The 21,708-nt window shown below is 41.6% G+C and overlaps 2 protein-coding genes across 2 annotated transcripts; both read right to left on the bottom strand.

Moving 5' to 3' along the window:
• Positions 1 to 743: 743 nt before the first annotated feature.
• Positions 744 to 16,448, bottom strand: LOC124854860 (forkhead box protein O1-A-like). Its single transcript, XM_047343481.1, has 4 exons — positions 15,605 to 16,448; positions 4,352 to 4,543; positions 3,022 to 4,256; positions 744 to 2,936 (listed from the first exon to the last, which is right to left on the bottom strand). Exons 1-3 carry the CDS (start codon positions 16,232 to 16,234, stop codon positions 3,069 to 3,071), a joined length of 2,010 nt encoding a protein of 669 aa, XP_047199437.1. The 5' UTR covers positions 16,235 to 16,448; the 3' UTR covers positions 744 to 2,936; positions 3,022 to 3,068.
• Positions 16,449 to 18,378: 1,930 nt separating this feature from the next.
• Positions 18,379 to 21,591, bottom strand: mrps31 (mitochondrial ribosomal protein S31). Its single transcript, XM_047343484.1, has 7 exons — positions 21,400 to 21,591; positions 20,262 to 20,741; positions 19,981 to 20,133; positions 19,690 to 19,833; positions 19,522 to 19,595; positions 19,080 to 19,220; positions 18,379 to 18,979 (listed from the first exon to the last, which is right to left on the bottom strand). Exons 1-7 carry the CDS (start codon positions 21,504 to 21,506, stop codon positions 18,744 to 18,746), a joined length of 1,335 nt encoding a protein of 444 aa, XP_047199440.1. The 5' UTR covers positions 21,507 to 21,591; the 3' UTR covers positions 18,379 to 18,743.
• Positions 21,592 to 21,708: the final 117 nt, after the last annotated feature.

Below are 21,708 nucleotides of genomic sequence, written 5' to 3'. Positions count from 1 at the left end.
ATCCTCAATGTTTTAATACACTTTGTGACGGTGGAGTTCCACAGTGTGTGACTTCAAACGATGTTAAATGAGGTTGTTTGTGACAGTGACAGTTTTCCAAAAACCCACTAAAAAGGAAGTAAATATCTTCCATCAGACTCAAACTGAGCTAAGAATTTATATCAGTTGACTTTACACTGCATTATTTTTACCTTAAAATGCTGCTATGATAAATACACAACAATTTAATTCTGTTTTATTTTCTTTAATTGTAAATCACATGGTGATTAATGTATTGGATTTCTAAAATATATGGATGAAATACAAAATAAGACTGTGATTTTTGCACAGAAGTAGGTGTGTTATGTAAACTATTACATATAATTCATATATGCATATATCATTTTCATAATGAAATGTAACAATTTCTTTAAGTTTAATCATATTTGTGCGAGGTCGCTACAATATGTTGATCCTTAATCAAAATGCTTCCATATTAATTTTTGATAGGTTTCAGTAATTATAATAATTATGATTTGGCTCTTTTGCCACAACACAATTCAGTTATGTTTGTTGACTTCCTTTCAATGGGTTACCATGGCGTCTAAACCGCAGACAACCTTTCAGGCGTGACGTCTACACATTTTAGTCTTTACTGTGTCATTTGAACACTGGTTTAATTAGGGCTCTGACTTATTCACTAGATAAATGATGTTGCTTGAAATGACATGCAGAGTGGTAATAACACACTTAAGAGCTTGGAACATTATTCACACGTTTATATTTTGTGATACCAGGCTTAAACATATAGATACACATACAAAAAAAACAGTCTTTTGAAATGTATAACGTCTCACACATTTTGTTTAATTTAAATTCTCTATACTGTGGTGTCCAATCACATTTACTATAGACTAATGGCTATAATCCTCAAACATTAGAAAGGCAAAGACAGTTGAAAAGGTCCAAATATAACTGGTTTCAGCCTTAATCAAATACAAAAAATATGTACAAATATGAAGATGAATCCAATACATCACTGAGAAAAATGGTAGGAAAAATCCCTTCAACACTTCAGAGGTACAATATTTTGAGGTATGAGTGTTCATATATTTGTTGATATAGGTTGGACTGAGATTTGTAAACAACCATTCTTAATACAGCCATACAAAAAGAGTAAAACATCATTTCAAATCTTCATATACAAAAATGTGCTACAGAAAATAATATGTACAACATTATAGGTCTGTGAGACCATGTAGGCACAATGAACTGGAACACTTTCCTTGAAATATGTTTGGTGGAGTAAAGAGCAACTCTGAAGTCGGTTGGAAATCCCCAACATTCCCAGAAGGTCCATTTATCAGAAAGTGATGGAAACCGCTTTAATTGATCGCCATGTAATTTGAGATTAACCAAAGCAGTTTTGAAATGTTTTTATAGATTCAAACAGGATAGAATTTCCTACGGAGGTTTGTGTGATTGTAGAGAAGTGGGAGGTTTTCCCCTGACAGCAAAATTCATAATCAAGGAGTCTAATAGAGCAAAACTTAACATGCAGACGCTCGTTAATCTCATTGATCATATTCCCCAACACTCACATTCTTTAAACAGCTCTTGATAACAGCATGGAAATATTGGAACAGGGAGCTTTTATAGGAGCTTTGGATGTTTGATATGCATTTTCAGTCCAGAGTTTTTGGAAGGCAACTGTGTAGCTGTAAATTCCTTCATATGTATTAGTTTCATATACAATAAAAATACAGGACAAAAACATCATGTAACTCAAATAAGTATATACATTGTACACAGCACAGGCACACATCTTTTTACAAGTAAAGAGCTGCAACAAATCCAACAAAAAACATTTAAATAAATATCTTCATTCAGTATATGATTGATGAATTTAATTCAGTCAGAGATGCAGTTTGACTCATGATCTCTGGTGAGCAGATATAGCTGATTATTTGACTATAGCCCTTAATTTGCCAGCACTGTACCATGACATGTGATATTAATCTGCTGTGAGGTGTTGTTTAGATATCTCCTCTTGAATGTATCCTTTTGTCACAGTGCATTTCCTCTGAGTTTATTATAAAATTAAGATTTAAATAATGTTGATGTGAATCACTATGCAGAGGATACCCTGGTTTATCTATAATTTAAGCCTGAGGACAATTTGATATTAATCTGCTATGGGATGTCCTTCCTGTACATATCCTTCTGTCACATTTCTTCTGGATTATTTTATTCACCTTCTATATTAACATGAATCTCTATGCAGATGATACACTGGTTTATCTAACATTTAAGCCAAATTATCTCACTAGGGTAAACATCTGAGTAGTCATTTGCCATTGAGGGCTGGATGCTACCTTTATCTGAAAATCTTTACACTGATCAGACCATGGAGAACATCCGGTTTGGCAGGTTTTGGGATATTCAATTCAATTCAACATTAATAATATGATTTCAGTGACATCTTCAAAACAATGAATTTCAAGCTGGCATCCAGTACTGGCCCCTTTCATTAAATGGTACCAGACTGGCCCAAAATCATTTATATTGAGAAATGCATGCTCTACATTTTTTTGTTAGGCACATTTCAATATACCACAAATCAAAAATAAACAAATATTACATATTTCCAGTTATTCACAGGCATGTAAACAAGACTAGTTTGCAAAATAAAGGCTTGTCTGTCATTCAGTTTTTTTCTTGAGATGTTCAGTGCTGTTATTTATAACAACAATTATGTTTTAATTCTGTATCTGAATCTGAATGATGATGATCATCTATAGTGAAAAGTAATAACATCCACTGTTATACATGGAGCTACAACTGCAAACATTTGTAAAAGAACTGTGTCAGATGCTCTGTGGGGAGAGATGGATGCAGCTTCTTTGGATTTACATGTTCCAGTCCCTGTATGGTTGTGAGCATGATGCTGAGATAACCTGTGATGGGAAATGGAAAATGTTCATTGATAAGAGACATTCAAATAAAATTGGATTTGTTGAAAGTTGAATTAGTTGTACTTACTGCCAGACTCATTGTCAGTTTCCCCTTTTTGTGACCCATCATGTATCCTAGCCTGACACCCAGCTGTGTGTGGTGGTCTTTACTCTTTGGGGAAACCCATGATGCCCAGCTGCAGGGTCAAAGTTAAAGTCCAACGCACCGCCGTCCATGAGCGTGTCATGGAGGACAGACTCCATGTCACATTCCAATCTCTCGATGGACATGTTGTCCAGGTCACTGGGAAGCCGCTCCTGATGATGTCCGTGCGGGTGAACCAAGTTAAGTTCCCTGTAGCCGTTGCTTCTGCTATAGTTCACTGAGACATTGTGGGCGTGTGCTGGGTGTCCCCGGGGCAGCTGCATGCATGTCCTCAGGTTGGTCATTTGATGAGGGGCCCCTGAAGGACTAGTCAGGGTAGTCAGTGGGATCATGTTACAGCTATTCAAGTCTCGTGAGGTTGAAGGTCCCTGGTTATGTATAGCTTGTGGATTTACACGAGGAACCGGGTGCCTCTGCGGAAGATTCATCATTTTTACTCCACTGTGACGGCCCACATGGCTCTGGCTGCTGTAAGTGGCCATTAGGCAGCCTCCCATCTCGACCTGAGACACCAGTGTATCCCTAGAGGCCATCATGTCCCTACTGGCGTCTGCATCTGATGTCAGCAAATCTTTAAGGAGACCAGCAGAGCAGATATACTGGTTCTCATAAGCCCCAAAGCCTGGCTTGGTCTCTGGTAGAGTTTGCATGGGAGTAGGGGAGAAGGAGTTCATCCCCCCTGGGCCGTACATGCACTTTCGGTAGTCCTGTTGTGAGTGCTGGGTCAAGCCAGATGAGCTGTAAGGGCTACTCTGAAGCATGGCAGCATTTGAGGAATGTGGGGAGTCAGAACCCAGCGTTGGGATTTTAGGAGACAGCAGTTGTAGGTTATCCAACAGACTCTCCATGACGATCTCTGAGTCATGTTGGCCCAAAGTTCCAGCCACCTCAGACAGGCTGGGCAGAGTGGAGGTCATCTTGGGCCCCACTGCTCCAGAATAAATCATGTGGCCGTCAGACTCCCCCAGGTCATCCTGCTCAGGGGGAAAGGGCGAATGGTGACCGCTCAGAGTGCTGGCATCAGAGCTGGTGCGCGTCCTAAAGGAGCTCCAGGGTTCAAAGTCCTCGTTGCTGTGGGAGTTTGGGCTCCCAAGCCAGTTTGAGTACTGGGAACCAGGGCTACCAGCTCCTCCTTCAACCCCTTCTTGTAGAGCCATCTGGACACAGAAAAACATGAAAGACCTCACAATGACAAGGGTATTATACACTTCAGCAGAACGGTGATGATAGACACATTATAAATGAATTGTACCTTTTTCTTTGTCGCCCTTCCTCTGCTCTTGGCCAGCTTACTGTTGTTGTCCATAGAGGCCGCTCTGCGTCGAGGTGACTTTCCACTTTTTCCTCCCTCTGGATTCAGCATCCACCAGGAGCTTTTTCCTGTCCCCTCGTTCTGTATGCGCATAAACCGGCTGTGCAGCGACAGGTTGTGTCTGATGGAGTTCTGGACGAGAAAAGAGTGAAAGTTGTCTGACATCAAAGTTCTGTCCAGGCTTCAATTCAGCTAGAGGCATTAAGAAAATCTAGTTTTGTTTTCCAAACATAGCTTTTAATGGCACTGGTCCACAAGTTGGTCAATACATGAAAACATTAAACGTTGATTAAAGGTTTTAAAGTCATGTCATTCAAATAAATACCGATATTCTTGCACAACAATCCTCAACTGTCAGTCAGGTGTAATACCCAAAATGCTTATCTAGTTTGTTTGTCCTATATGACTGTAAAAAATTTCTTTCCATCACATGTTTTTTTTATTACCGCGTCTCCATCGTACTGCTGTAGCGTTCATTGAAGTATTTTAAGTTTTAGGTCTATGTGGTTTGACTTTAGCTGTGTTTTTATTGGTGATCCCTCCCCACCCCTCTCAGTATGCAGTATTCATATGTTTCCTGTGATTTCCGAGTTTTATCTGCACAGCCACGTCCCACCCTCCCACTGCTCCAGTGAACTGAAAAAACCCCAACACAGATAAAACAAGAGTGTGATTTTAAAAGACACATTACAGAGAAAATAGATCCGAATCACCACAGCTGTTGGAAAATCCAACCTTGCTTGTGTTTTGTCTTAAACCCCAGGCATCTAGTTTTACAACTACGCTACTGAAAGAGCTAATTCAGACTGTATTTTTTTGGCTTTACCCAACTGCCTCAGTTTTTTTTGTATGTGGTCACATTTGTCCTTGTGTGAACAAGTATACACCTAAAGCCTCATTCAGTCCGCTGTCTCTAATGCTATGTTACGAACCCGAAAAAAGGCAACTCCTGCGGTACTTCTCACAGGAAGAAAAACAGTAAGACACAGGACACAGACGTATACTGTACTGCTTTGGTCTCTCTGGACAAAATCGTCCTAATATGCTACTCAGAGCTGTGCTGCGTGGTGGGTACAATATAAAAAAAAACTAAGCGCAGCACAAGATGAACTAGCAGGGAATTTCCCCTCAATACCCATGTGAACCCAAAAGCAGCTCCCTGCAGTTAGTGAAGCCAGATGTCCCCAACCGCAGGATTCAACAGGGATGTACAAAGTATGGAGATAGAGACAGTCACATTGAAAACAACAGACAGATTGTCTGAGTGGTTCTCTGAAATGCTGCTCTTGGGTTGGGGTTCGGTGACAGATCCATTCAGCACAACTTATTCACAGAATTTCGACTCGTATTCAATTGAATTATCATGCTAATTCGAATTTATTGCTGAATTGTTTCATTTAAGAACATTAATATTACTTTCTAATTGAAAAAACAACCACTTGTAAAAGAACTGTCATATTGAGAATGGTTCTGTAAAGTACATTTCAAAATAAAGCATTTTAGCTAACTGCATAAGCAAGACCAGAAGTAAAATATTTGGTCCAAAAAGAAGTGGATCAAGTTCATCCTTATTACAAACCATTTATCCCAAAGTTAAACATCAACTCTCGTCTTCTGAAGCCTGATCCTGAAGCACAGAGCTGTGCGCGAATGAGGTTACAGAGTTCGAACTGAGGATGGGGAGGGTGGCAGAGTGAGATGTTTTTGCCGGCAGAGCTAGGGTCAATGAGTTCACTGTGTGCTGAACACGAGCTCCTCAGCCCGCGCTGACAGAGACATGCAAACAGGTTGGATGGAGCAGGAACACAGGAAGGAGGAGAAGCTGCTGGAGTAACTCGAGGTGGAGCTAACACACATTTACACACATATGCACACACACTGCCTGGCCACAAAATGCAATGCTCCCTCTGACTTGTGTTCATTTACTTCGCAACCTTTTCTCCACCTTTTCTCTCTTTTACTATGATCACAATCTGTACCTGAAGACAGGAAATGAGTCATTAGTGGAGGAGCTGATATCTGAGCAGTGAGCTGCACAGACTCAGGCTCTGTAGACTAACTTTTGTCCTACAGACCATATGACATGTCTTGCTCACACGCGGGTGATATGCAAATGTGTAGAGGCTCTGATGAGTGCCCACAATAGATCCTGGACTGGATGGCTGGGCACTGGGAAGGGGCATTCTCTACTTGGCCTGGGATAATCCTCGTCTGAGACAGACCTCACCTCACCCAAAGAGAACAAAAGACATCCCCTGCCTCTTAATTCATGAGGTGCCCCATTCACACATTACTCCTCTGAAAGCCTGACCCAAGGTGCCCTATATGTTTCATTGTTGCTAAACTTCTTTATAGGATGTGTTGGTATGGCTCTTTACTTTTAACAGACTTTAAAGTAGTAAAATATGTGCACCTGTAGCTCTATGACAGCTCATCTGAATGTGGGCCATTAAGAAATCCACAGAAGATCATACGGATTGACCTCTCTTGGCAACCAGGGTCGTTCCCATGCTCAGCTTATGGAGGGCTGTCTGCGACATACATGTTTAAGAGAGAAGGTCTATTGAGTAGTTAGGGGGTGAGGGATCCAACACAAGCTTGCACAAGAGTTAAGATGCATTACAAACTGTTTATGTCATGACGAAGTATTGTAATGTGATGCAGATTTGCTCTTGCTCTTTGCTGCTCTTGGCCTGAGGACAGAACATTTTGCTTAGTGTTGGAGACAACTGATTTTTGTGCACTTAAAGTTTGCCCAGCTTTGCACTATCCAAAGAATTGTTTTAGATTTGTGCAACTATAGCCTTTAATAAATCCTATGTGCATATATGTCCCATGTGTATATTTTGCTTACTTTCCCCATTGGAAATATTTTTTTCCCATAATGTCAATGCAGCTGACACAAACGCAAAGGTTGTGGGTTTTAATGTCCCTGCTGTAGGTCATCTGGTGCAAGGACAACTGACATGGGGAAGTTTTTTTGCTTGTGACTAAATCTATTTCCAGTTAGTCCACAGTATATGTTGGGCAGCATGCTGTAAATGCGTCTCCCTATATCGTCTCCCTATGCAGACATGTGCTCCTGTGAGCCCACCGGCTGCAACCCAGCTCACATACATGCTTCAGTTAGAGAATCCTCCCATGTATCCAATGATCTATTAATCATCTGCGGCCATAATCATCATGAAGAAGAACTGCTGCAGCATGAAGCGACTCCTCCTACCGGACTTCAAAACAATCGACACAGCTGCTGTGTCTTGTGTAGTGAAGCATGAGGCTCGCAGTAACGGTCGCAGCATAAGTAAACAAACAAGGCCCAGTTGCGGGGCACAGGTGCAGCTGCAGTGAAAGTGGCCTCATTCGCATTTGGTCCAAACAATTACACCCTCAGCATCAGACAAAACCACAGACAGGACACAGGATCCCCCAGGAGGCCGACTGCTGGAGAGCAGCTGCTTCTCAAATCAGGAACCTTGGTTTGATATCAATGGGCAGGTCTAATGTTTAGTTAGTGATGAAAGACAGGAGGAAAAAATACTTGACCTCAAATTTGCATTTACCACACGCAGATACAAATATAATAGAAATAACCGAGACTGTCACTTTTACAAAAATAAAATGAGAAGAAGACATTGTAACACGTGGAACAGTATCTCAAGCAAAGAAGTCGGCAAACTCATTTACTTAACATTAGCCACCATAAACTACCAGCAGGTAATACCAGACTAAATACGGCTGTGGCCACAAAACCCCATAACGGTGCGATATAGTGTTCATGAGTTAAACTTTTCTTTCTTTCTGCACGTTAGCAGGCGGGTGTGTTGTAATTGGTGGCGTTGGTCTGACTGTCACAGCGAAAACTCAGGCAGTTTTAATCCAATTTGGAATCAACTTGACAGGTTGGTTGGGGGTGGGGTCAGAACCTGCACTATTGTTTTTTTGTTTTTTATCCATCAAAGGTCACAGCATGGCACATCAAAGCTTAGCCTGATGCTAATGCATGGGAAATACATTGAAACCACATGTGTACTTATAAAATTCAGATACAGATTGTTATAATTAAAAGTAAAACACAATTTTAAAAAATTGTGCAACAACAATAATAGCCTAAGTACATTCAGGAATACGCTTATGGAAAAAAATATTTCACTGGCCTTCATCCCTCCCTATAATTGGCAAGTTATAATATTTATTAATTTGATCAATCAATAGAATTCTGCTGTGCTTTAAACTTTTTGATTTGATTTGATTTTAACAGTGCAACAGATATTGAATATTTTAAACTACATGTATCATGGGTGCAGCATCTCTGTGAGTCTTTTTTTCATGGTTGCTATAATTATTATATGGTCTTTGTTTAAGCTATGTGTTCTATTATTTCAGTTATTCTGCAGCGATTGTGTCATAGAACACTTTTTATTCTGCTGCTTCTAATCTCATCAACTTCAGCAATGGGTTAAACCACTCTTGAGGCAAGACCTTTGAAGAAACCAAAGTTGCAGAGACTGACGGAGAACGTGATACAGTTGTACGCAGGCCAAATCCAAATCAAAACATTAACAGGAAGTATGCTAATTTGACAGTAACCACAAAGTCTTCTTGACTAGTTTATAGACTATGTCTGCATGTCGGCTGGATCCTTGACCGTCGGAGGAAATAAATCGACTTCTGTTAACTGACTGATTGTAGCTCACATTGTCCTATTACTGTTGGATGATGCGTCTGCAATTAGTATCACAGTAATAGTGCGTATTCGTGCTATGTGTGTTTCACTGGATTGCATTGACTACACTCTTTCCACGTGTAAAACAAAAACTTGTTATGTAAAGGATATTAACACGATACCAGTTGCTTTAGTTCCCAGCTGCTAAATTAGAAAAAGTAAAAGGTCATGAAATGAAAAAAAACCCCCGTGACAGAACAGTCAGATATGAGGTGTGATAAAGAGAATAAAAGAGCGTAGTATTTGCAGAGATTACAATAAAAGCACAAGCCACTTCCTGACTGTGTCTTCCTGTGCACCACCCACCGCCCACCCCCACCCTTCTCGCCTCTGTCCCAATGAGCCCGAGCGGACAGGGTTACAGGGTTTGGTAGAAAAAATGAAAAAGGCGAGCCGGGAGAAGAAGAGCCCTGCAGCTCAGTGTGGACACCATGTCCCCCTCTTCATAGCTCCAGGGACAATGCGGGCTCCTTCATTAACACTGAGCATCAAACTAAGTGACCTACTTCTGCAGTGGCTTCAAAGTGGGACCGTAACAGGAACAGGAGAGCTTTGTGTTGGGGAGCTCAGCTTTAGATAAACATGGAGGGGGCAAATGAGAATGACAGACAGCAGATAAACATCCACACGTGATTTACTATTGATGACAAAAAATAGTACACACAATATTTTCCCAAATACCAGGGTGAGTAGAAACTTAATCTTTCACAACTTGCACACTTTACAGGGTAGAAAGGCCAACTTGTTTTTACCGGATTGGACACTAATCTCACTCACTTCTGACCCTTTCCTCTCTTTCTTTACACCATATTTCTTCACCTCCCTCGCCACCCATGTCCTTGATATTTTGAATAATGGCTCAGAGGCCGGTTTCTCTTTGTGAACATAATATAGAGGGGGATTATTATCCTGCACAGGAGGACAATGTAGAAGCCCACATGCCAAAGATTCCACAGACTCACACATGTGTAGACAGCAGACTGTATACACAGGCCTCAGCCCACCGCCAGTCAGTCAGCTGACTGCTCCCCTCCTTCCCTCCAGCCATGGTCGCTCCACTTTGAAAGCCCCTGCCCCAAGCCTCCCTTTCTTCATGGGGTTACTTGAAGCATTCAGTGGGCCTCTTAAGTTCAGGGCAGGCCTCCCTTTTTAACCTTGTGATCCCAAGACAAATAGCTGGCAGTTATTCCGTTTTTTTATTTTTTTATCTTCTTGCCTCCCTCAGCAGCAGTTGTATCTTTTCAGGCCCGAATTCATAAACAAATAATTAAAAAGTTGCTGAAATGTGATTCAGTTCAAACATTTATTCTAAAATATAAAATACAACATTTTTAAGATTTCCCTTTCTATTCAGATTTTATGGAACATTTTGACTTGCCTACAGCCATACTAGCATCAGGCTGCCAATGTCAGTATGTAAACATGCTGTTTAGTTGGCATAATATTGAGCACATTCATAACCTAAGTTTGCCACATTGGAATACGAACAATTACTAAGCACATGTGCTATATGCATAGTCATTCTCCTGCCTACATTTGAGGCTGATGTGAGTGTCGACACTCATCTTTGTATTATAAAACCTCGACAACATGCTCAAAGCCCCAAAGAAAGAATTGCAGCCATGTCTTACAGCCCATTGCACATGTGCAGCAGTGTTTCTATTGCCGACCAGACTTTTTATTCAGACTATATTGAGATGACATTAAATACTTCAAACTAATTTGTCTAGGAACATTTTGGAAATATACAAGCCTCAATGATCGAGAACGATCGGGACGATATCATCTACAAACAGTAGTTTAACCTTACAGTGGAATTTTATGTAACTTCCACTCAACCTGGTCTGCAGGACAATTTGCATTTTGTCAACTTTGCAGTTCCACTTTCATCAGTTGTAATTTGATCCAGGGGATGTCGTTCGAAAGGTTGGAGACTTAATTTTTCCACCGAGCATGCAGCTCAACTCATCCTGAATAAATACTGTCAGTGTTGTCTGTCACACATTTCCACTTGTGCAAACATCAGACACCAGATATGACAATCAACAGGCCACTGATTTGTATAGTAGGGGATTCTATGACAGCCATGCTGGATGCCAGATACCCAAACTGCCTTCGGGTTGCGTTGCACTATAATAATTGTTTTTACTCACTTCATAACCTTTGAAAAGTTCAAGGAGGTTGCTTAAACACTTGCTTTGGGGAAAATTACCTCAAAACCTCACTGCCAGTTAATGTGAGAGGTGCCACTTCCTGTTCCATTACATAAGGTCACAGTTCACTGAGAAAAACAGTGTCACTACCAGTAACACGTTAAAGTAGCTAATGTGCTGCAAACTGCCACCCATGCACACATGAATATCCCAGGGGAACCAGTCCTCCCAGTTGGCGGGGGGCCCTGTCTTGCGGCCAACGCATTGTGATCACTCAGCCACGACACAGCTTTTGGAGGGAAAACAAATAGCTCCATGACACGAGGAAGACAGGAAGCTGTAGTGGCACCAGCATCGTCCCCGTCCTGGCCTCCACCCACGTTCAGTTTTCTAAGTGAAGCTGTATAATCACTGAGGTTCAGACTCAATGCCCTCCACCCAGCATGAGGTCTCGGGCTTATCTCTGTCCCTTGTTACAATCAGGCTCCACACTCGCATGCATGTGGATTCTAAGGTCAATACATACATAAAACATAAAAAAGCAGGAAGGTGATTTATTTAACCAAGTGGTGGGAAAGCTGAAATGGAATAAAAGTGACTTATGTAGATTAAATGCACAAACAAAATGGTCCGTATATGGTCCCTCCTGTCTGTAACTTCTCTTTTTCCAGCCCTGACCCTCATGTTTTGCAGGGCGGGGGATGTTAACACATGGCACTGTTTTCCATCCACTCGCCAGGAAATGCATCACAGTTCATTGTGGGGGGACTGTCGTGTTTTTTTAACAGGAAAGTGTAAAAATAACTATTAGCCGGTGGTTCCAAGGCGAGGCGAGCATGCCAACATTTAGGAATGCAGAGGTTGAAGTAGAGATGTGTTGGTTTAATATTAAAAGATAAACAAGCTGCAGCGGCTGTTTTTCACGAAGAAGGTGTTTGCATGAATAAAACTAGAAAGTTACCTAAGGCCCAACTGTCCCTTTAAATTCAATCAAATTTCATACACTCACAGACATACAATCAATGTGTAGTGTAGTGACATGAGCTGGATTCACACTGATGTGGGCCTGTGGTATGTGCTCAACATACCATCCTGTGTTACTTTGAAGCCACTGAACATCTGCAGAATACCCGTTTCCTCCGACACCTACTTGTGTAGATGGTCTCTAGATTATTTTAACAATAAATTAGGACAAAAGGATCCATAACACATCTATAAAGTGAGAGGTGTGTCAGAGAAAAGAAAGTGGACCAAACATCCATTCGAAAACACAGACTAAATTAAGAGTGATATTGTTTTTTCCAAAGTTGTATTCTATAAATTTGGCAAGTAAGATGATTATGATTGCTAACATGTAGTTGTTTATTTATGAAGTTATGTATAAGATCTACCATCACCTCAGAGGTTCTCTGCAGGAGAAAGTCAAGCTCAGGGCTTCCAACTGAACAAACCAAAGTTTTCAAGCAACATCAGATATGCATGGGAATCAAAGAGCTGCAAGTATCCGCCCCAGGGTTTACAGAGGTTGGTGCTACTGGCCTGTAATTCTGCAGACTCTCTGAGTTTCACTTGAACAAACATATACACCTTCAGCATTAAGGCCTGAGAGAGGGCACAAGAGGAAGTGATGGGATAAAGAGCAGTGATCCCTTTCTCCGAGCCGGAGCATCCGCTGAGGAAACTCTAGAAGACAGGAACACAAAGATATGAGCGCACGGCTCAAGAATGGAGGATGTTTGACGTTGTTCCCAGCGTCCCCTTCTCCCAGCCCCTTCCCCTCCGACACACTCCCCAACACTGATTGAGCTGTTTGTGTCACCTCCTGTTATTGTCAGGTTATCACAGAACAGTTTACTGCACACTAAAAAAAAAAACAATCTGTCTGCATTCCCACCAGCCAGCGCACCTACATTCAAGAAAGTGAATTGCAGAAAGACTAAGAAAAGGAGGAAAGGGAGGTTTAGCAGCGGGGCATGAGTCAAACTTTTAGACGGAGGTATCAAACAGTGGAAACTATATATGACTGAGGTTCACAGAGGCATTTCCTGACATAACTTCAAAATGACGTTTCACAAGGATGCAGGGGTGACAGGAAGGGCTGCAAGCTGAAGTACGAATCGCACTCCCATTTTGTTTTGTGCGTAGGTTTTATTTGACATCGGTGACTTTGCTTCTGTCCTGAGTTAATTTGTGTCCTTCACAGCTACTTTCACCTCATCATATGAGACAATAACACGGCCTGGATCCGGGCTTTTCCAACTTTTCCAAGCTAAATATTTCCAGGCCAACTTTCAAATCGCGGGACTTCACCAGGTTTTCCATGACTGTGGAAATGCTGCATAAACCATGAGTCAGTGTGTTGTGTTGCTGGAAAGACTCTTCTCATTTGAGTTTGTGCAGGATTAGGAGAAGCAACTGAAATCTTTGCTGATCTGCATCTCTGGCTTTGAACCACCGCACAGTCAAGTCAAACCTTGAATCTCATCAGCTACTTGACAGGTGTAAAATAAAAAGGAAAGACTGGACCTATAACCCTCAGTATTCTACACTAAACATCTTGCCAACCGTTATTTTTGCAGTGTGCTTCAAAAATATGTCCAGGATGTTAACATTCAATGCACTCCGCCTGGTGCTGAGCTGGTTTACAGCTGAAGAGTGTTTCCTCACTGACACAGCAGAGAGGCGTGTGCTACCACTGACAGAGGAAACCGCTCCAAAACTTCAAAAGGTTACAGACACGCCAACGTTCAGCAGTCAGATTTAAGAACTGAAACTCTGTCATGGTTCTTTCTTTTTTTAACCTTAATACACAAGAAAAAATAGTATACCCTCTCTCGGAGATGAGTAAACGGGAATAATAGTATCGTTATTTTTATGTTTGACCATAATCGTTAATGAGTGTGTGCTCAATATATACTTGCAGGTTAGAACTGCAGAAACCAGTATGAAAAATGGTATCTGCAGATTGATGATTGGAGAAAAGTTTAATCAGTCCTATTCTGGTGGAGGTGAAAGGTTGATTTTGAATAGAACGACACCTTTTTAATGCATCTCTGTGCAAAACCAAGCACTCATCCATGCTGCATATACACATAAAGAGTTGGGAGTAATTGCTATTGCTATTAAGCAGGCAGCCCTTACTGCCACAACAGGTTAACATATAGATGCATTAAAAGTGCTGATGCTTGCTCCCTCTCTCTCTGTAAAATGGGACCACTTCACTGACCGTGGAGAAGGAAACACATGGATGTTACTGATAACAGAACCACTGGATTTCAGCCATCATTGATGTTTTTATTAACACCCGTGATATGACATAAAAAAGGGCCTATTAATCCACATATTTCCCATTGGAGTACTCGGCACTAGGAGTAGGATGGAGCTGATTCTATTGTTGAATTTTTTTCTTTTTGGAAGTAGGGCTACTGACACATAAAATCTGCATGATACTTGATGCACAAAATCCCATGCAGCTTTCATAGAACTTTGCTGTGTCTGCTCACAATAATGTGCAGAAAGTGTAGAAGGTGAATCAGTGCAACCCGACGCTGATGAAGATCAGCCAATGACATGTTTGCCTTTCGGTTTCTGCACTTTTTCTGCTTTCTGCACATTGAGAAAACCAGTCTTTTGAGACGGGGATGGGGCAATCCAGCAACTGAGTCATTTATTGCAAAATCTAACATGAGCTCATTTTTGCACAAGAGCCCCAACTTTCGGGTTGTGTGTCTTTATTTATAAGTTGACTGGTGTGTTGAGAGTTAAAGGGAGTTAAGAAAACCCAAAATCACAAATGGTCTCGCTAAATATGAAACAAGGGGATAGGACTTGATATGTAGTCACTTGTTCCCACTCCTTTCTCAGACATGATTTATCTATTTTGAATATTTGTTTGTTAAAGTTCACTTGTCGGCTGTGTCTTTTTCTTACTTGCTTATGTAACGATGCCGATTATCCGGCAGTGTTATGCATCACAGAATCCAATCTGCATTTGAATTTATTTCATTAAAATTTGTTGTTATAATTACACTTTTGGGGAGACACACCCTTATAAGGAGGTTTCTCCCCAGAAGTTACCAAACGTTCCACATCGACACTGCAGGCCTACACATGCCAGGTAATATTTATTAACTTTTTTTTAAACAGTGCTTAATTAACAGTAACATTAATTAAATATATTAGAATGCATATTGGATTCTGTGACACATTACACTGCTTTATTAGATTTTAAATTTAATTTTAAAAAGTGAACATTAGAACCTATGACAAGAGAAACCACCACCGGAGCATCTCAGGTTCATGGAGCCAGACACTCACCTTCCAGCCGGCGGAGCTGTTGCTGTCTCCTTTATCCTTGAAGTACGGGACGCTCTTCACCATCCACTCGTAGATCTGGGACAGGGTCAGCCTCTTCTCCGGAGAGTTGTCTATGGCCTTGGTGATCAGGTCAGCGTACGACATGTTGCCCCACGCGTTTCTCCGGGACGAGCTGAGGCCGCTCTTCCTCTGAGCGGAGCCGCCCACAGGTGAGACTCCCGGGGGAGGAGGCACCTGTTGCGGCGGCGGCGGCGGCGGCGGCTGCGGACCCGGGACCTGCTGCTGCTGCTGGAGGTGATGGCGGTGCTGGTGATGCAGTTGCACACAGTTTCTGTCCCGACAGTGAAAATCAGTGCAGGGCTTCACCGGCGGTTTCTGCTCCTCGTACTCCTCATAGTCCTCCTCCAACAAGCCGAGGCTGCTGATGAAGTCGGGGTTTCCTCCGGACTCCTGCTGCACCGACGGTGCCGGGGAGGACGTGTTGGAGCCGGCCGGGTCCAGGAGCTCCGGCCGGGGCAGCGGCCAGGTGCACGACCGCGGCCGAGAGAGAGGCTCGAAGTCCGGGTCTATTTCCACCGGCTGCGTCGGCGGTGGAGGTGGCGGTATCTCAGCCATGTCACTGTCACCCATACACTCACATAAATATATAAGTATGACTGTAAGTGAGTTTACGAGGAGGAAGCACAGACAGCAGTGACTGTCAGAGCAGTGGGACTATAAAGTCAGAGAAGTGTTGAGTTCAGGCTCCTCTCTGAAGTTCACACCATCCCACATTGACTGGTTGTGACCGACCACAGTTTAGATGTAGTTCTGAGTGTGGTGCTGCCTTCACGGCCCACCCACAGGCTCAGACGTCTGCCTTCCACAAGTTCACGGCGCATTCAAGCGCTTCGCAAGCCATGCCTTAAAGGGATAGTTCCCCCCAAAATGAAAATGCACTCATTATCTTCTCACCACTGAGCCGATGGAGGAGTGAGTGGAGTGTTTGAGTCCACGAAACTCTTTTGGAGACTCAGGGGGTAACCAGTGTTGCAGCCAAATCCAATACATTGAAGTAAATGGTGATACATTTTTCAAACGTAATACACACTGAACCTTTTAATGAATTCACCCTCATTTAATAACTATACGCGTCACACAAGCAATTTGTTTCTATAGAACTTTCAATCAAATGTACTTAATTTAGGTTTTATCTAATAGCCTGTTTAAACTGTGACTAATGATTATAAAATGTGTTTTCACAGCAGCCATTTTAACAGGAAATAGCAGGTAAAAAAACAAGTGTTACTATTCATGCCCAATAAGGTGTTTACCTGACTCATGTTGAAAATGGCTTCCGTGAAAAGGGTATAAACAATTCCTCTGACACGTTTCTGCTACACTAACTTGTTGTGTCACATTTGGAATCATAATGGAGAATATGAAGTGATTTGCTGTTGAACAGTTCACTTATATTTTATTACTTATTTAATTTCATCCATAAGTGTAAATGTATGAAAACATAGCCTCTATTTACAGTCTTCATAAGTCAGCCAAAAAAAACTGTTGAACTTTATTGATGCCTTTTCCCTTTACTATTATCATTTATTTTATTTTATTGATAATCTCATTTCATATATCTTCTTGTCTGTATTTAAGTTATAGGGTCGTCTACATTGTGTGCTCCATTCTATGAAGAGTCTATATATGAGACGATTTAACTGCCATATGTTGTTGTAAGATATATACTTGTCATATTTTGAATCATAATGGAGGTAACTTTATAAATACCGTAGAATTATTAAAAGTCCCTGAACTATTATTTAACTATTTTAATTTAATTAAAATATTATTTATTTTATTTAAAAGTCATACTTATATAAAAAAAGAAACTTATCAAACATCCTCACTTTTTATGGCACCGTAGCCGTTAGTAGTGCCATCTAGTGGATCTTCTGCAAAACAGACATTTCTGAGCATAGCCAGGTGCCTCGCCACACAAACACATTTCTTGTACTGTTCACACTCCGCACGCATTCCAGTAAGGAAGTGTTGCCAACATCTTATCATGCCAATCCCGACTGTGTTTAAGGAAAAGTGAACAAAATGTGGAAATGAGGCACTTTAAAATTGCGAGTGCTCCGTTTCCACGCATTCTCAGACAATAGTTCACTGAGGGTGTTTTTAGACCAGGAGGAATCCGCGTGGTACATTGTTAACATGTTTTTAACTTTAAAAGCACTTCCCCTGCAAAGGGCACACGGTTCAAGATCTAATAATGGTCTTACTCTAACCCCCGATCTGACGTCCTAGATGCTGTACACACACAACTTCTTTTCACAGCTTGCCTGTAAAAACACCATCAATCATGGTCCCAGCTGTTTGCCTTACCTCTGACACTAAAAGAATAGAAAAATATTTTTCATGAATCCTATTTTCTTTGAATGTGAAGATCCTTATCCACCCATCGAACTTGCAGTCTATTGTTTTTGTATGCAACCTTGTCTGTAAACAGGACTTTCTACAAAACTAAAGCTTTCATAATCACTTTTAAAATAAAGTAGTATGACCCCATTTTCACTTGAATACAAAAAGTGCTGCATTGACCGACTGTTGACAATTATTTATGTAACAAGTTTGGTGTCCCAGATGCTGAAAGTTTTAATATACCACCGCAGGAGTGACACATTATAATCTGTTAACTGCTGTGTATTAGTATTGGCCTATGTAAACACAGTGTGAACACATGATCAGTGGTAGATGTGGGAAAATGAAATTTGAGAAAATCCATGTGCTGCATCTTGGCTGCTTTATATTGTTTGCATACTTTGTACAAGCACTTCATCATCAGCAACATTTCACTTTCTTCCTAAACAGTTTTCCTCCATCATGTGTCAAGTCAATAGTGAAATTATTTAAGAGTGGTTCTATGGTCTGATCACCATTTGAGAAACAGTTACTGTACAATGGTTGACACTGTGACACAGATGTTATACCAGTCCACTATAACAAGCCTCTTGAAAGAGTCAAGAAATCAAAACCAGGTTTCTACTGGAATTTGTTAAACTGTGCGAGTGAAGATAGTCGGGGGAGATAAAGAGCCTGCTGGGGAAATAGTTCTTGCATTCATGTTGAAAAAAATATTAAATAGTCCAACGGTTTAGTTGAGGTAAACTTCAGCCTCCTTGAGGACATCTTCTTTTTGGTGGAAGTAGTCTCTGAACCAGGAGATGTGTTCCCTCTTCTGTTGGACGGTCAGGTAGGGGTTTCTGGAGAGACCGGCCACCACGAGCTCCATGAAGTGACGCACTGGTCCCTGACGGGGGAAGCCCTCCTTCAAGTGCACATCTAAGAAGACATGCTCGTGGAATGGGACACTAGCTTCCTCCTCCAGGCCTGACATAAGAGCAAGAGCACACCTTCAGCGAGGTCCTCGGACTAACTTCATTTTTTCTGTCTCTACATATTAAACATAAATACACCATCTATTACTCACCAGCCTCATTGTTGACTGGGTACTGCCACATTTTCCCCTCTTTGGTCCACTGGATCATTTCGTCGAGCCCATTTCGGGGCGTATGGTTGACTGATAGAGACAAGCCATGAGCAAAGTCCATGTCCCACAAAGTTGGCCGTGCTGAAAAAAGATTTTGCCAAGGTGACATAAAATGTTTTTAAAAGACAAACTTCATGACAACATCCCATGACAATAAGCTTCAACAAAATGCTGTACTTCTTTGTGTTGCGTCTCCATATTGAATAATTTTTGAGCAGAAGAGACTAAATTCTATAGAACAAATGACAACAGCTTAACAAAATAAATGAATGTGGGATAACACACTACAGAAATATTTTTAAGGACTAGAAAAAACATCTAGACAAATAACACAATAAATCATCCACTGTAGGCAGATAGTTAGTAATAAATATATTATTACCAACTGCCGATTCCTCTCCAGATTTGTCAGTAGTGGGTGAGAACATGTTAAATCTTTTCCCTCTGAACAGGCTCCTCCAGAAGAACATTAACATAATAAAAAGAAGCATTAAACACAATCCATCACAAAATCTGAAGATGTGATGAATGACGTGATAATGATATTTACCTTCTCCGAACACTGTCCAGCTCAGCAGTGACTCCTCTTTCATGCGTGTATCCTCGCCCATCTTCATCAAACTGGATCTGATTGGCCGGCCGAGCATTCTGGCGGTTGGGATTCTTTCCGACCTTCATGTCAGCAATAATTACTCTGGGAAAAAAAGTATTATAAATGTTTATTACATGAGAATAAGGCCTTTTATTTTTCATTATCCAGGTTGAAATCCTGTTCTCATTTAAAATATTCATTCAACAGTCCCATAGTGGAAATGTATACACTGGACTCCAGTGCACATACCCTAGGTTGCTCAAGTCCCCTTTCTTCTGAGCCTCGGTGATAGCTTCATGCTGCCTCAGCTGCTTCAGCAGCTCAGACTCGGCCTGGCTGCGGTCAGGCAGAGTCTGAGCTGCAGCAGACGCAGCTGAAAGCAGTTCAGGATCCAGGGTCTCACTGAAAAAACACAGAGCAGAGAAGCTGGAATCAGTGGGTGAAGTGAGACGACAGCTTCTGATTTCATACCAAGATGAAGAATCTAAAATAAATAACTCAGACACAAACAAGTCAAGCCCGTCTTTTACCTCTGTGATGAGGCCTCCTCTGTAGCCTTCTGAAACATACTGATGGTGCTTTCCATAGCGGCTGGATTTGATCTGGGGGTGGACTCATAATTTTTCTGCGCTTTCAAGCTTTTGAGCCTCCTCTTATTGGTAACTTCCACCTTCATGGCACCGAGAAGGTCAAGGAGACTCGCCTTCCCACTCTTAGCTGCATCAGTCATTACTTGCTCTGGCTTTGCCACGTCCTCTTTAATCTTCTCATCCACCTGCTGCTGCATGGTGCTTCCATCATCTGTCTTTAACACCGCTGGCTCATCCCTTTGTTCGGCCATATTGAGGACTTCTCCATCCTCTTCAGCTTTCTGCTGAGCCAAAGCTGGGGTTTCTGTTGGGTCCGCATTTGCTTTCTCATCCTGATTAGAGAGGACAACATTGTCTTTCTTTTCACAGAGCCTGACTGAACTTGTGCTGAGGGTTTTGACTCCACCTCCAGTTCCGACCCTGTGACAAGAGCAAAACACAGTTTATCATCACAAGTGTCAGAAATAATATTGATCATATTCAAATATTCAAGATGAAAACATGACAATTATGATTGAGGTGGTGGCAATATTGTCTTTTTAAAAAAACTACTGAAAGGGATTCTTCACAAACTGAATTTCTTCCTTATGTAATATTAATAATAACACTTTATACTTTCATATTATTTTAAGCAACATATAAACTACACATCATTGACCTGCGCGTGTTTGATTGACATGGGGAAATTTCATCATCGTACTCTGCCTATCTGCTGTTAGGATCCCCCCCCATTACAACAGTAAAGGTTTTTGGAACCAACTCATTGGTGAGTGAAGCCAAGGTCAAAGGTCTAAACAGCTGTTTTGTTTGTACAATGTGTAAAACGTAAAGCTGCATGAATATCAACAGCTGTTTTTTCACATCCGGGTTACCATGGAAACGACCTGCCAGTGAGAAATGTCATTGAAAATGTCCAGCCCCTGTTTTGCAGCATTAACACAACAGTTTCCTTTCCACAGTCAGCTGTTGTCTCTCTCTAAAAACAGGCACTGGTGAGTAGGTAGCGGTCATAAGCACGAGTTAATAATAATGTGTGTGCGTGTGTGTGTGTGTGTGTGTGTGATCGTGTCAGACTCACCTGAAAACCGCAGCCTTGTCGCATTTAGCTGGAAACACAGTCCGCTCGCACACACGGACTGAAGAGCTTCGAGCAGCGTGCACAGTCCGAAATAAATATCTGTACATGTTCGATTCCTGCGGTGTCCTTCCACGTTCCTGACATTTGTCTTTGTTGCTACAGCGTTAACTGTCCTCCGCAAACCCGAGGATAACAATGGTTCCGCGGTCCCTCTTGCAAAAGGCTCGGTACTTTCCTCGGGGGGGGTGGAAGTTAAATATAACTTATAGAGTGGAACAATTTAATTTCACATAGTTTTTTTTTCATAAA

Source organism: Hippoglossus stenolepis, chromosome 15 (assembly GCF_022539355.2).
Source record: "Hippoglossus stenolepis isolate QCI-W04-F060 chromosome 15, HSTE1.2, whole genome shotgun sequence".
NCBI classification, from domain to species: Eukaryota; Metazoa; Chordata; class Actinopteri; order Pleuronectiformes; family Pleuronectidae; genus Hippoglossus; species Hippoglossus stenolepis.
This window is presented reverse-complemented; position numbering and strand designations above follow the sequence as displayed.